The sequence below is a fragment of the Lepidothrix coronata genome, unplaced genomic scaffold (genome assembly GCF_001604755.1).
Source record: "Lepidothrix coronata isolate B3197 unplaced genomic scaffold, Lepidothrix_coronata-1.0 Scaffold28, whole genome shotgun sequence".
NCBI lineage: Eukaryota > Metazoa > Chordata > Aves > Passeriformes > Pipridae > Lepidothrix > Lepidothrix coronata.
The window spans coordinates 3,190,943-3,206,768 of NW_016690208.1; the positions used below are offsets into that span (position 1 = coordinate 3,190,943).

The 15,826-nt window shown below is 42.1% G+C and overlaps 1 protein-coding gene across 6 annotated transcripts in view; it reads right to left on the reverse strand.

Moving 5' to 3' along the window:
• AK8 (adenylate kinase 8) overlaps positions 1–15,826 on the reverse strand; it is a 66,996-nt gene that overhangs the window by 7,640 nt on the left and 43,530 nt on the right. For 4 of the 6 annotated variants that reach the window (XM_017810013.1, XM_017810011.1, XM_017810015.1 and 1 more), the window contains one exon: positions 2,302–2,372. The exons of the other annotated variants lie outside the window; for them this stretch is intronic. In XM_017810013.1, the coding sequence (XP_017665502.1) occupies positions 2,302–2,372 (71 nt within the window). The remainder of the gene's footprint in view (positions 1–2,301; positions 2,373–15,826) is intronic. 6 annotated transcript variants of the gene reach the window in all.

Genomic DNA, 15,826 nt, shown 5'->3' on the forward strand with positions numbered 1-15,826 from the left:
ATTCCCAAATCCCCTCTTAAAAATTAAAAACTGGTTACACAGATCCCATCAACCTTTTCCCCAGACTTGTTCAGGTTTCTCTCAGTGCAGCTCTAAACCAGCTGTTTTGCCCATGGGTAACCAGACTACAAAGGCTCTTCTGAGGCTGCACTACTGACTGGACATGAATCTCAGTTTACTCCTTCTCCTAAATACTCCTTCTGCCTGTCTCTGCAATGGATAAAATGATCCTTATCTCTTATTTATGGAAGGAGCTGTTGGGAGGTTTTATTCACTGATTTCTTTCAAATACTGGAATATCTTCTAATGAAAGATGCTTGAGTCTATTTTGGGAAATAATTTCACCCTCTAGGTTTCAGCCATGAGGGAAAATACATTGCATAAGCACTAAAACACAGGTTAATCAGCACAAGTGTTTTGCTCATCGAGCTCCTATAATGATTCATGGGATGACAAGCTGTTTCCAGGCACTGGATCTTTTCAAATGGATGCATTTCTGCCCAATAACTACAAAAGGCAGCTAAGTGGGGCACTATTCCCAGGACATGTCTCCTGGCTAGGGGAGAGAGATGAACAACATCCTCAGCAGCTGCAGATGTTCCTTCCCTTCACCAGCAGTGCAGAGTAATGACTCCATTGGATGTTTTCCACCCACCAGTTCCATGTGCTGAGCTCCACCAGCCCAGACAGCCGAGGTGAGGGGTCTCTCCCATGTCCCACCCCACCAGCAACATCCCACCCCAGCTCACACAGTGGGAACAGGCACTGGCTGCCTGTTTGACAGAACAATGAGCTGGATTCAAGCTGGGATAAAGCAAAGCAGCTCCATGGGCATCACATGGATTCACACCAGCAAGAACCCCAGGCCCTTGGGCAGGCAGAGCCCTTCCAGTGGCCTGCAGGACTCGGGGCTGTGTGAATGTCACAGGAGCACAGTGAAAGGCACACAGAGACAGAGCAGATGTTTTTGTAGGAGTGGCTTCAATGCATTTTTAAAGCTTTTTTTTGAGAAGGCAATATTAACTCTTCCCATCTGCAAGGAGTGGCGGGGATGCACTAGTACCTCCATTCAAAACTGCTTTACATTTCTCCCCTCATTTTTATTCTTTGCCTCCTCCTTACTCTCAGCTGTTATTCCAGCATCTTTGCATTCCCCCTGGAGTTCATTCCAGCGGTGCTTTTTGAATCACAGAATAAGATGGCAGCCAGCACTGCTCTGGAGTGTTGTGGATGGCACCATTCCCACCCTGGGCAGGGTTAATCCAACCCCACCTCAGATAATCGACAGCCTCTGCAGCCCCAGAGGCCTGAGGTCAGGAACCTGAACCCCCTTCCCCAAGTGTTTCCTCAGATCCCTGCAACCCTCCCCTGCAATAATTAGATGCTGCAAAGCAAATCTGAGTGGAGCAAGAGCTCCAGGGTTAAGAGCCAGCAAACTCATCTCAGAAATGATGCCTTTGCTACCTGTCTGCAGCTTTCCTTTGGCACCTCCTGCTCCTAACAAGGAAACCTATACTTTTCTTCCTTATTAAATAAATTGAATCAAATTTATAGTAAATGATACTTAACCCCCACCCCCACCATTTAAACACTAACTTTTGCTGTTAGTAAGATATTTGGGATGTAAAAATAAATAGAAGAACTGACACCAAAACCAGGTATGATTTGGGGGTAAGGGGAGGGAATAAAGGAACGGATTATAATGTGTCATTTTATATATGTGTCAAAGGAAACCAATTTCATAATAGGGAATAAAAATTCCCTGTTTAAATACTGTCAAATAAATCCTCAAATGTAATAGGGTTCACTTCTGGGGAAAGGAAAACTAAATCTGATTAAATATTAATGTGGCGTAGTATTAATTAAGAGAGAAAAAAGTCCATCAAGAGAACCCCAATATGTTTACTGTGTCCCCAGGAAGCTGGAAAATTTCACAATCAAGTGTGTAAATGTTCTAAAAAAGGGTCCTGAATATTTTATGAATATTTGTCATAAAACAGAAATAATAACCACTGTGCAGAGCTATTAGAATTAATATTTATGCTGCCCGCCATGAAATATTCATGGGGACAGAGAAAGGGGGGCCCGTAAGACAAGAATTAATTTACATTGGGCTTGGTTTACCCGCTGGCTTGATGTTTAAAGACGGCTTGACAAGGCTCCATATGAATCCGTCAGTCACTTGCAGCGGTAGGTGGGGTGAAGGCAGGGGGAGGAGAGGGGGGAAAGCGGGTCCAGGCTGCTGACAGCTCACAGATTGAGTTTCTGACAGCCCTTAAAAAAATCTAAACGGCCCCCCACCTTTTTTTCCTTCTTCCATTGCCCAAGGCGCTCTGTACTGCCACCGTTCATCCGATCTCCCCTTCCATCTGCTGAAATTAAGGAATTAATGAGCGCTATACACTTTACAGCAGGCCCCAGGAATGTTTACTGGTGATTAAATTATAATGCAGCCAAGCTGTATAATTCATGAACCAATTAAAGGAAGTGTTAGTTGATTTGATGGGATGAGGACGTACAAAAAGCATTTAACTAATAGGGAACCGTGGGCTGCCGGTGGCTTTGGCTTTCTCGGATTACGTGGCTAATTGCTCTGCTTTATAGGGCTGTCACAGATAGCCATACATATTTCATTGTTCTCAAATACTTCAATTGTTTGCTTTCGTGTTGCTGCTGTAATATGTAGAAGCCCAGCCAAACTTCAGTGTAGTTAAAGCACTACTCTGCAAAAGCAGGTTGCTCTGGGAGGAGGGAGGGACGAGAGGGGCAGAAGGAGAAGGCTGGCTGACAAAGGAGTAACTTAAAGCCTCAGAGTTAAATGTCACTCAGCAATTACATGATTAAAAGGTGCAACATATGATAGTCTTTTGTTTTACAACTTTTTGGACACTGCTATTCTATGCTGACTTCACCACGGAGAAAATATTGGTACGATGAGCTGCTTTTTGTTTTCAATACTGAGAAGCGAAAGGAGAAGGTGGAGAGGGGAGTATATTTAAAAAAATCCAGCAAGGAAGAGCTAGATTGCTGTGGTTATCAAGAATAATACATGGTGTTTAAACTTACATGGTTTGATATTCTAAAATACATGAGAGATGAAGGAGGCTGATTTCCCATCTGGGAGAACGCTCAGTGTCTAATTCAGAGAGCTGCTGAGTCGCGCCAGCTACTCATCCCAACAACTTCAGTTTATTACACAGGAATGGGGGAATTTGCCATTCCTGCAGTTTCACAAAACACTCCCCCACAGCTGACAGGCCACAGGGTTTGATGAAAAGGATTCTCTGGATTTGAAGAAGCCTATCAGTCAAGTTACTCCTGTCCTCAGCCAAAACAGGCACGTTTCCTCCAGCAGTGAAATCCCAAGCCCATACACAGAAGTACAAGTATTGCTGAAGAAATTAGGTGCCATCAGATAAACATCCCACACGTGGTTAGGCCCTGAAATCTGTTGAATAAACAACAAGCTGGGTGAATATTCTCTTTCTGTGGCTCAGCAGTGACTGCAGACCTCCAAGGGTCCCTAACATGGTGTATTGTCACCCACCTGAGGGACACCACGGTAAATCCTGACCCCCTGTCTAATTTATAGCTTTACACTGCAAAGTGTTGAACAAACAGCAACTCAATGACTTTCAAGATACACTATTATGTAAAGCTTATAATCTGGTTCATCCCTTTTCTCCCTGTCCCTCCAGGATTTGGCTTTGGAAAGCAATCCCTATGGAGTGCTCTCCACCAGAAAAGCAGAATGTCTTTGCAGGCCAAAGCAGGTGTTCACCAGGGAGGCAAGAGACCTACAGTCAGTGAATACTTACTTTTTTCTAAAAAGCAGGGCAAGCCTAAGTAGCCCCAGAAAGAAGGAGCTGAACATCCCATTTCCCAGGACAGTACTCAGATTAGCAGGCTAGGGGTGAGGTTGTCCAGGTGGAGAAACAGGTGGGAAAAAAAAATCTTGGGCTACTAAAGAAAAAAGATTTCTCATATAGCTTGACCCTACTTTTAAAAAAGTAGTATGCAAAAAAAATTAATCTAAAATAATTTTCTTTATTGAGATAATTTTGATAATTTGTGCCAAGCTTCTGGGTTAAGTAATGCAAAATTTTGGATTAAGAAATTAATTTAATAGGTAGGCTCCGAAATTAGGGATAATGACACCAGTCACACAGTGGGAAAACTTGTCATTAACCCACTGGGAGGTTGAGTAAAATGGAAATTGGATTGCCTGTTCTAGAAAATAGAAAGGTTAAATTGTCTGGGAGATAAAGTTGATCCTAAACTCTCCTAAGTGGGCAGTGCCTCGGCTCTGAAATCTGATGAGGCAGATAATCATCTGGACAGTTCCACACACGGTTGAAAGCCAACGTGTGATCTTGGGAGGCTTTGAATTCTATCACTGTTGGATTAAACACCTCTGCAATTTGGCAAAATCCATGAAATGCATTTATGACATTCAGCACCCGGGACAGCGACAAAGAGTGTTTGTTAATAACAAAAAAGTGTGTTTGTGCAGCCAAAGTGAGCTCAGGCACATCCCAGGAACAGGGAGAGGCAGCAATGTGGGTCTTACACGGGGGAAGAGCAGAGGTGAGTCCAGGCTCAGGAATCACTCTGTGCCAGTGATTGCTAACAGGAAACGTCAGAACTTGGCAATGTCAAGGAATCAGAGGCACTGCTGAAAGTATTTTCTTTGTTTCTTTTGAAGTGCCCTGGATATAATCAATCACACAGGAAAAGCTCCTGTATTTTGGTTCGATGTGGAAAGGGCTATTTGCATTTCAATATGTTCAACTTATCCTGCCAATAAAAACATGGAATCATGAAGAAGAGATCAGGCCACTGGAGTGAAAAACAAGAGATGACATCCTGCAGACCTTTCAGATAAAACAACTCCTTGTTTGTAACATTTCTGTTGACGTCCCAATATTTCTGAATGATTGGGTTTTCAAATGAGATCAGTCAGCATGCAAATGAGGAAACAGGATCAAGACATCTCCCATATCTGATTGGATAGAGAAATTATCAAAAGACCCTTTTTTCATATCAAATTTCCATCACAAAAGGTCAAACTTTCAACTCCCATTACTTTTGCTAACTGCATTTCACTGTGCCTGCCAGCTCATTGCTGCTGCTGTTTGCAGAGGAAAAAAAGAGAAGTAACAAACGATTCCATCTTCTCCCACATCTGTCACACAGGATGGACAAAGATTTTCTAATCTTATTCTATTTTTCTCTACAGCCCTCAAAATCCTTGCAGCCAAAACATCCCTTCTAACCTGATTAGCTATTCCTAGGTTGCTTTTATTTTTCTTATGGGTTCTCTTCATATTTTCCACCCTCCAGACTGACAGACACCAGCTGTGTTGCCAGAATGGTTTGTACTACAGTTTGGCCATTTAAAACACTTTTTGATGTGTGCTTTCCTAAAATATATTTCCTTGTGTGTTGTCTGGCTGGACTGATGCCTAAATACACAAGTAATGGATGTTCCAGAAAAATGAAAGACAAAGAGAGAGAGTTTCAAGGATTTCCCTTGAAATCCTCACACAGGTGCATTTTTTCTCGCAGTTCATCCTGGCCACAAGCACTGCCTGGCCTTCTGCAGATTTGGAACATCTGATCATGGCCCAAGATTCCAAGGTTTTGCTCAGAACAGCTCACACAAATTCAGAGGACTCACACCCCTGTGTCCAAGCAGAGGAGCAGCTCAGCCCCCCGAGGTGCCACCCACTGCTTTTCAGCTTTAAAGCTGAATTTTGGAGCAGCAGAGGCAGCAAGTGGGGCAAGCACAAGAAAATGAATTCATTAGTAAAAAGGGCAGGACTCAATGTATTTGGTGCTACTGGTTCCATAAAAACTCTCCCTTAACATTATTATCATTGCAACATATACAACCCATCAGATCAGTACCTTGAGATTTCTGTTATCCTGATTTTCTCTGTTGTTCTTATTACTCTACAACTAAATGTTTCACAAAGCCATTTCCTACAGAAATATTTATGTTCCCAAACGTTTATTGGCCCCTCTATCTTGATCAAGCTTTTATGAGCACTCTATACAGAACACTGAATTAAATACATAATTCCTGTTCTATCAGATCTCGATGCTCTGTTTGTCTATTTTACACAGCCAGGCACTGTGGTGAACTGCAGAACACCTTGGAGAAAATCCAATTTATATGGTAAAGATATTTCTATCCACACTGATTATGTGGGCTGGTGATTACAGAAAGCTAATGAGGATGAGGAGGATGGAAGGTTTAAATTCCATTAAAGGTTTTTATTCATTGTGCTGGTTTTCCTGAACAACGTTTTTCAGTGATTTCTACACAGCTGTGGGCACTAAGCTCTGAACCATCACAGGCTGGAAGGAGATGGAGGATGCTCCCGGAATCCTCAGGAATGGCTGGAGCTGTGTCAGGGCAGGGTTAGGTTGGATCTCAGGGAAAGGTTCTTCCCCCAGAGGGTGGTTGGGCACTGACCAGGCTCCCCAGGGCAGTGGGCACAGCCCCAAGGCTGCCAGAGCTCCAGGAGTGTTTGGACAACACTCTCAGGGACAGGGTGGGATTGTTGGGGTGTCTGTGCAGGGCCAGGAGCGGGACTGGATGATCCCCGTGGGTCCCTTCCAGCTCAGGATATTCTCTGGAAGTAATGATGAATATATTTTATCTATAGGTCTCTACTCTTCACAAGCCTGTTACTATTGAAACATTAATCACCAGACCACCAAAACAGACAAAAAGTCATTATCTGAGAGGTTAAAATCTGTAATGTTTTCTTTTTTCCTGGGCAAAGGTTGTTCAAGGATGAACTGGGGATCTTAGTCACTAGGTAAGGTCTGGAGTTCATGAGATGAATACTGGGCTCTTCAGTGTAGAGGAAAAAAATATAAAAGAGCTGCTGAATGGAAACTATATTTGACATTCAGAACTGAGTGTGGGGTTCTAATGATGAGTAACTGTGTAGTAAGTTATTCAGGCTTAGATTGATTGCACAGGCAACTTTTAAAGAGGGATTTTTTTCCTCTAAAAGATACTCTAGTTCAAACAAGACTCTGTCTAAATCTGTTATGAATTACAATGTGTTTGGAATTAATCAGACAGAATGTGACATCTAACAAAAAAGAAAAAGATGGATTTTTCTTCTTAGAACTGTTTTAAACAAAGATTCCTCTTCCTTAAAAGGCTTAACCACTTTGCATAACTGTTTGTACCCAGAAATAAACTGAAGGTAAGGGCACTCACCTCCACTTGCAGTTTGCACATATCAGGAAAACGTGGAAAGCTGAATGTTTGTAGTTTTTCTCTCCCTAACACAACACAGAATCCTGCCATAATGAAAAGCACCTTTTACACAATCAAATCCTCTGCTTCTTCCGAGGGCAAAACTTCCAGCTTACATAACAATTAAAGATTTATGGTTCATGCAACCACCCCAACTCACTGGCACAGACTTTGTAAGAATTAGGCATATTCAGAAATACTAAACCTCTGCAGCAGGTTTTTTAAGGGCAGGGAGGAACCCAGGGCAGGGTTTTGTGTCGGCTTCCAGGAACGAGCTCACAGTGCCATTACCATAAATCACCCCAGAATATCCACAGTGATATCACATCTTTCATTAAAAAAAATACTGCAGCTTCTTTCAGAAGCACTGCCACTTGCCATTTCTTTGAGGTAATCAGATAGCTGTTAATTAATAAACCTGTCAGGTGAATCGTCCTGCTCCGGTCATCATTATCCATTCTGTAACAGGATCCTGCTATCAGCACTGCTCTCCACCCCATAGCTTCCAGCTCAATTAACTTAATGCTATGCAAATGAGAGGCTCTCCTCATCATTAGCTTATAGCCCACAAATGTTAATAACATAATTGGGCCTTCAACAGGGTAATTAGACACGATTTCTTCCATTAGTCTTACAAGGCTAATTATTGTTGATAGGAGAGAGGGGATGAGTCCCAGTGCTGCATGCAAAGAGGGGCATCTGGTTAAAGCAAATATAGACAAAACATCAACAAGGTAAAACAACAGTTGAGAGCTCTAGCAGGGTCAGGTAGGGGTGGGGAGGAGGAAGACATCATGAGGAGAAAGTTAGGAACAACTGGAGAAATTCTCTACGAGCTAGGACCTAAACCCAAACATTCAGCTTGACCCCGGAGCTCTCCCGCTCTCAGCAGTGAAACAACATAATGCTTAAGAAATCCTACAGAAGATACTCTCAAGCTCTTGCAGACAGGACACTTTGGAAGCTGTACTGATCAAAATTCCCAGGTCTGAAATGCAAATTTGCAGCCAGGAGACCTTAAGAACTGAATCTGATCCTTGATCTCCCTGGTCATCATGTCCAACCCTCTCTCCTGCCATCACTGAGGTTGCTGTGTTTCATGGCACGTTTTTTTTCTGAGTAACAGTTACTTGCTGTAAGAACTAGAGGAAACAGCCTCAAGTTGCAACAGAGGAGGTTTAGGTTGGATGCCAGGAAAATTTTCTTCATGAAAAGGGTGATCAGGCATTGGAACAGGCTGCCAAGGGAAGCGGTGGAGCCACCGCCCCTGGAAGTGTTCAAAAAACATGTGGATCTGGCACTTGAGGACATGGTTTAGTGGTGAACATGGTGGTGGTGCCAGGCTGATGGTTGGACTTGATGGCTTTAAGGGTCTTTTCCAACCTTTTTAAGGATTTTGACGACCTTTAGGATTCGGTGATTCTAATTACAGAACTGGAATACACTGAATTCTTTCATCATCACAAAGCAAAATGCATTTCAGCAACGGAAAGCTAATAAAACCTGGATTCAGTACAATGGACTGGCAGTAACACTTGTAACAGAAAAAAATGTGGCAGCAAGTTTCCAAACTGAGATTATACTCTGGCTGGTGGAATGAAACCTTGGAGTTTGTTCCTATACCAGTTAATCCCATGCAGCCTCATCCATGGAGATTAGAAATGTACAACTGGAGGCAGAGTTCTGTGAGGAAATTGCACTTTTAAAAGGAGAAAGTAAACTTTATAAAAATATGGCAGGTTCCCCACAGCCACCACCACTTGGCTTTGACAGTTTAGTGTTTTACTGCAAACCCTGTTAGGAAAAATATATGTCAACCTGAGGAGCCCACAGGACTCAGGGAGTCAAGAAACCACATTATTTCTTTATTTTTTTTCTCTTTACTTTAACTTTGGGGCACGTTCATGGCCAATATGAATCTTTTTATTTCACTGCAAGTATATGAGGAAGAACTCTTCCTATATACTAGGCCTAAAAATCACCTTAAATTATATTCACAGAAGTAGCAGCATTTACTAGAAGGTTAAATGAAACAATTACTCTTTTAACCTACTGTACCCTGAGCTTTGGTCAGTTCTATGAAAAGAACAGACTGTCCAGTGGCTTGTTCACCCAGTGTGTATCAGTGGGCTATTAATCAGCATTTATATCAGAACAATATTCAACACAACTTTTTAAAGAATTATTTTTACCATGTGCAAAGCATGGCAGTGCCTTACTGAGCTCAGAAATACAAAATGTGTTAGAAAAGGATAAATTTAAAAGCCTCTGTGGGACAGATAAAAGTCTTTCACAAAATGTATGTAAAGCCTTAAAAGGACAGCATTCCATAACAGGGAATTTGGGGGCATAAAATATGATCCTTGCATGGCACAAAAACCCTGGCTCACCACTTACACCGGAGCCAAAGGAAGCCAATTTAGGTGATAGTGATTAATACATTTATGTGACTGCAGGTGATCCAAGGCAATAGAATTAGACCCAGTGCATCTGTCAGGCATAAGGGATCATTCCTACATCTTTCCTGCAGGATAAGCTATGACAGTATTCAGTTCTGCTCTCTTAAATTGCCCTGCACTTACTAAATTTACTCACTAGAAAATTCCGAGCAAATATCTTGTTCCAAGGCAAACAGCAGTAAATCCACTGATGTTTTAATGAAGATTACACTTTCTAATCCTCATGGTAATGACAAACTAGCCTCCATTCAACATGCAATATTACTTGTCAGTTTTAATCACCCAAGCTGTATTGTATTTGCTACAGACTGATGCACTTGTCTTCCCAGATCTTCAGCCTGGAGAATCCAAGCAAAAGCAGTGTAGTGCCTGTTCTGCTGATGATTTTCAGGGTGGGCCAATTTTGCCAGCCACACCAGCTCTGAGTAAAGCCTTACTCTGGGATTAGCCTCAGATCCAAAGAGACCACTAAATCAAAGCACAGCTGGCACAATCCAGCCCGAGTTTTTTTACTCCAGAAATCCTGAATTCTAGTAATTATGGAGTTCATAAACTGAGTTTTAACCTGTACAGACATAAAGGTGGCCTTGCTACATTTAGTCAGAAGAAGATTCAGCCAAATCTTGCTACCACACCACTGAAGTAAATGGTGAGAGGTTGACACAAAGTGAGATGCTGGACAACACTGGCCAGTCCTCCCTTCCCCTCGTGCTTTCTCACACACTAAATTCCTTCATCCAGTGTTCACACATGCAAAACTCTCATCAGTTTTATCTATATGTGTTCTCTTACCCAATGCAAAGTAAATGCATTGGTAAATTAAATCGAATCCTCCCTCATCTATTTTTCAGAAGTTTTTCTGGTTCCAGTCAGATCTTGAAACCAGTATCTTCCTTACAAAAAGCTCCTAAATGCTACAAAATCAGACTTGCACGTATATGGTTCTTATTTGTGTGTGAACTGCTGAGTTAATTAAGGTGAAATGCTGCAAATGACTGCTTTAGACCACGAAGAAATAATCAGAATTGAAAAAGCACATCATATTTTACCCTGAGAGACCAATCAGTGTTACATTCCACGAACTGCACTGATGGTGCATGACTGTGCAGCCACAGCTTTTTCTTACAGACCCATCTTAGCAAAACTGTTAAAGTGACTCTGTAGCAAACAGCCTTGGAGAAGAGCTGCAGGATGATCCCTCAGGGCCAGAGCTACAAAACTCCCCCAGCACCTGGAGCACCGCTGGATCCCAGCCGGAGCCAGTCATGGAGAGCAAGATAAACGGACAGCAAACTGGGAGACCCCAGGGAACCCAGGACTAGAGAGTTCAGTGAGCTCTGGGGGTGCTCTTCAGTGCCCAAAATGTGTGAATAAAAACTTAAGCAAAGAGAGGGTGGAGGGGAAAACCATGGTTAGATGGCTTGGCTACTATTTAAATAACACTTTTTTTTCCGTGATTGTTTCTTTTCATTCCTTAAACAAAAGTCTGTGTCTTAGATGAATGTCCTGAACAACCCTTGTTGACTTGTAGAGATTAGTACAATGAAGTTGTCATTGTGAACTAGGATTTTAAAAGTCTGGTTCTTCTTTCAGGTAGTTCTCAGAGCTCCTCTCAGAACAACATGTTTTCCCCTGACAAGATGGAAACATGAGAGTTTCCAGTGTTCTCCTCATCTCAGCTTCCTGAGTAATGCAGGAAAGGTTTAAAAGCAAACATGAGAACTTGGCTACAAGGTTCAGTAAAAATCCTCAGTTCCTTCTGGGAACTAGAGACAATCTCAAATAATATCCCACAGTAAACAGTTTTGGTCTGTAGGGACACAAGCCAGTTCTTTGCCCAGAAGTGACTGGGAGCAGGAAGGGCACAGGACTTTTGAGCAGCTGACCAAACTTCTGGGATCTTGCCTCTTTCTGCAGTGTTGCCTGGCTTAGGTAGCTCCTTCCAAACTGCACAGGCAAGCGTTCCAACAGAAAGCTTCCTGTAATGCTAAATTTGACATCAAAGGTTTTGGACTCTTCAAGATTTAAATACAACCCAATGTCACCTAATCAAAGTCACCTTGATCAAATTGCTGCTACTACACAGGCATTTAATTTTGGCAGCCAAAGGAGGAGCTGGGAGCTGTGCCTGGAGAGCATGGAGACTTCCCAGCACTTTGGGAAGAAGCACTGAAAGCATTAACACCAAGCCCAGTACTTTCCCAGTTCTACTGTGTTCCCATGTGGAAAAAGCAGAGATATGGCTGGTTTGGTTAACCTTGTCTAAAACTTGATACCATTGCCAAAAACATGAAAAGTAGCCCAGACTCTACTGGTTTTACAGAGTTTTCTCTATTCAGTTCAGTACTGAGTTCAGAAAGGCAGCCTTGATACTGGTGGTAACTTCCAAGAAAAACAGTTCCAACATAAGGGCAACGAGGACAGGAAGCCTTCAGGTTTCCTAACTTTTGTTATTTGTTAGAGATAGCTACTGCAAAAAAAAACAAACAAAACAAAACAACAAACCCTTCTTTAAGCAGCAAAAAGAATGAAAGGGTTGTGCATGTGGTTTTGGGTCCTTAAAAATAACAATAAAACCAAAAATATTTACTTAGAAGTAGAAGCTTTTCTTCTTTCTCTTCCTGGAGGCTTCGGAAGCTTGCTGAGATCAGAGATCTCCTTAATTGCTGCATCCAGGATTTCACCAAACAAACTCCAGCCATCAAAAGGAGCTTGTATGAGATGAGGTAACTTCTAAAAATAATCCCTGCCTCCCACAACTGAAGCCAAATATACCTCCTATTCTTGTTGGAGCAGAATCAGCTTGTGACAGCAAATGCAGCATCCTCCAGAAAGCCCCTAGAAGGATTTTAAAACTGCATTTGATGTTTTTCTATTGCAGGCTCAAGATGCATATTAATGCCCTTCCCCAGGAGAGAAAGGCTCTTATGGTACCAATATAGGTCAGGCAGAATGTGCAGCAGAAGTGACATAATCTTTTTATTGTAATCATCCAATTTTCTATCTATTGGATTATTTAAGAGCAATAGCTTCTATTCAGATTAGTGTTATGTTATGGGGGAAGAGAGAGCACAGTCAAGTGAGGAGGAGGAGGAGGAGAACAGAGAATGAGGATTCCCCACCGATGGCTAAACCTCGGAAATCTGGGTAAGGAGCTGCTTCCACTGATTTTCTGTGGGCAAAACTCTGTGGGGGGGACTTTTTGCACTACATGTGGGTGTGTTGAAAAGAGCCTCACACCAGAGCCCTGCACACCTTTCTGTGCCCAGCTGGTTCAGGGAAGGTGAGGGATCCCCTGAGAGATTTTCCCCCTTACACCAAGCTCGGCAATGCCTCTTGCAACAGAGGCAGATCAGGAAACAAAGGTACATGACTTCATTAAAATCTTGCCAATGATCAAGTCTCCCAGCACTTGCATCAAGAGATAACACAATAACTTAATTACTCCTGTAGCCTGGAAAAGGAACTGTGGATTAAATTGATGCCACTCACTGGGTGAAGCAGACGAGTCACTCGCCAGTCCAGGTGAAAGGAAGATTTCCTGATTTTGCCCAGTAAATGCTGGGATTTTGGTTGGGGCCAGGGTGTTGTGGTCCCTCAGAGCACAGCTGAGGGTGCAGTCACCAAAGGTAAGAGGGTGAGTACCTCTGCTGGGACGGGGAAGACAAAAATTCATCACCTAAAACCCACTTCCCAAAATAAGCTTCTGTTTCACAAGCACCCCACTGACCTCAGAGAGATCCTGCTCTGTCAGATCCCACTTTTACCCAAAGCCTGTTTGATCTGAACACGTCATGGAGGAGGAAGAGCCCAGCTGGGGTGGCAGCACTGATATGCAGAGGGATAATAAAAGGAAACCCATCAGGATTAGTGAAGACAACAGTCACCAAACCAGCAACCACGGAATGGTCTGGTAAGAGTGGGCTGAGAAAAAATTGGGAATGATTGAAACAGAGAATTGTTCTGCCTATTATTTTTACTACTTCATGAAATAAGCAAATCCTACATAAGTCACTTGGACTTTTCCTATTGTTTCTCTCTCTCCCTGGTGAAGACCAATTTTATTGTACTGATTTAGTACCTTGATTATCACATCATTTTTTCACCCTGAAAATAAGGAGAAAATAAGATATAATTATAACATTTCTTCTTTGCTACTCATCAGATTTCTGTATGCCATCAATTAAAACCACATCTAATATCCATCATTTAAATTAGGCCAAAGTTTTAAAAATGCTCTGTAAGATTTTTCCATGTCAGAATAATTCAATCACTATTATGTTTCCTTGATGCAACTATTTTGGGATTTAGCTTGTTCCTTGATAGGAATTTAATTAAGTAATTTACATGTAATTTCCAAATATGTAGCTGTTGCAAAAGGCAGCAAAGAAACAAAAAGGCAAAAAGAAACCTGAGCTAATCTTTAACAAAAATATTTCTGATATAAAAATGAATCTGAGGAATACATATTCAGTGATAAATATTCCAGTCCATGTCTGGTAAACTCTCAGATAATGGCAGCATGGTGGGGTCACTGGGGTTCTATTAGCTCAATTAATGAGGAGTAAGATAAGGAGTTATTAACCTTCGCCAGCCATTGAATTTTGCTGCTGATTCAAACTCCATTTCCTAGTTCAGGCCTCCATTAATAGGCTGTTTATTATCCCTAATCCACATTGGGATCAGCTGCAGAAATATGAAAGCCCCATGTAAAGAGCAACTAGTTAAAAAGAAAAAAAATCTTTTTTTTTTCCGTTCTGATTTTTCCCTTTTCAACATATTCAGAGATTCTACCTGAGAAATTAGGAACTTCATTAGCCTAAACTGTTTGAATACAGGTTCTTAGCAGCGTGATGAAAAAGAAGCTTTAAATATATTATGTAAAAAGATGACATAATTGGGGATACAGCCACATCATTTTGAAAACTAAATATAACACAGCTGAAAAACTCACACTGGAGAAGCTTTGCTGTTTATTTTCTCTACTGGGGAAGAAACAACTTTAATATGGAAAAAAATGGGTATTTGAAATACATTATATATGTACTGTGAGGTCAATCCTCTAGTTCATCCCTCCCCTGCTCAGCTTTGTCTGTCCACTTGTATTATTTGTAGATGCTACTGTAATATAATTAATCAATACTGAAATGTAAAACAATCCAGTCTGGATTCAGATCAGATGGACAAAAACAAAGGAAATATTGGAACAGAGCAACTGGCAATCCCAGGACATGTAGGAGCAGAGCCTGTTGGCACAGATGGGAGGGATTGAGAACTCCAAGGCAAAGCTGGCTCCAGTTTAACTGCAGAAATCTTGAGTTAGAAGATCTTTAGGCTCCTTGCTGAGACTGTACTCACTAATTTGGGATTTTTGACACTTTGGGAATTTTCAGTGTATTTTCAATGAAAGAGACACAGTTTAGTTACCACAGTCCACACACAAAAGAGGTTCTCCCAAAATCTATCCCATCTGAGAGAATATCAGCAATTCTGAGTCATGGAGTTAAGACAGAAATAGAAATGTTTATGCTACTACATAAACCTCCAGTACACAGTGCTGACCTCAAACTGGAATGCAGTTCTGGCTGTCCCATCCCAGCAAAGAAACAGCTGGAATGGCCAGTGAAGGAGGAGCACAGGGAGACAGCACGATCAGAAGAGCAGAATGACTGCTAGGAAAGGAAAGGATAACCAGACCAAAGTTCTTTGGGAAAGGGGTGACTGAAAGGCAACAAGAGGCTTAGAAAATCAGGAGTGTTGGGAGACACGACCAGGGAATGCCTGTAACTGTTTCTCCACGGCAGAAACGAACCTGGAAAAACCAGTGAAGTGTTTTCACGTGACACCCAGCGAAATGTGATTTGATTTGGTGGCCAGAAGTGCAGCATTGAGAAAGAGACTATAAAATCAAGGCAAATGGGTGATTAGACAGTTGTCCAGATGACCCTCTGGCTCAGGGAATCCTTAAACTGCCGACTGCCTTAGGCTGGCCTGGACCCAGCAGACAGCTGGGCATGGACCAGCTGAAGGTAATGACCAGAGATTCACAACAGATGACACTGTTGCTGCCGAATCTTATTTTAAC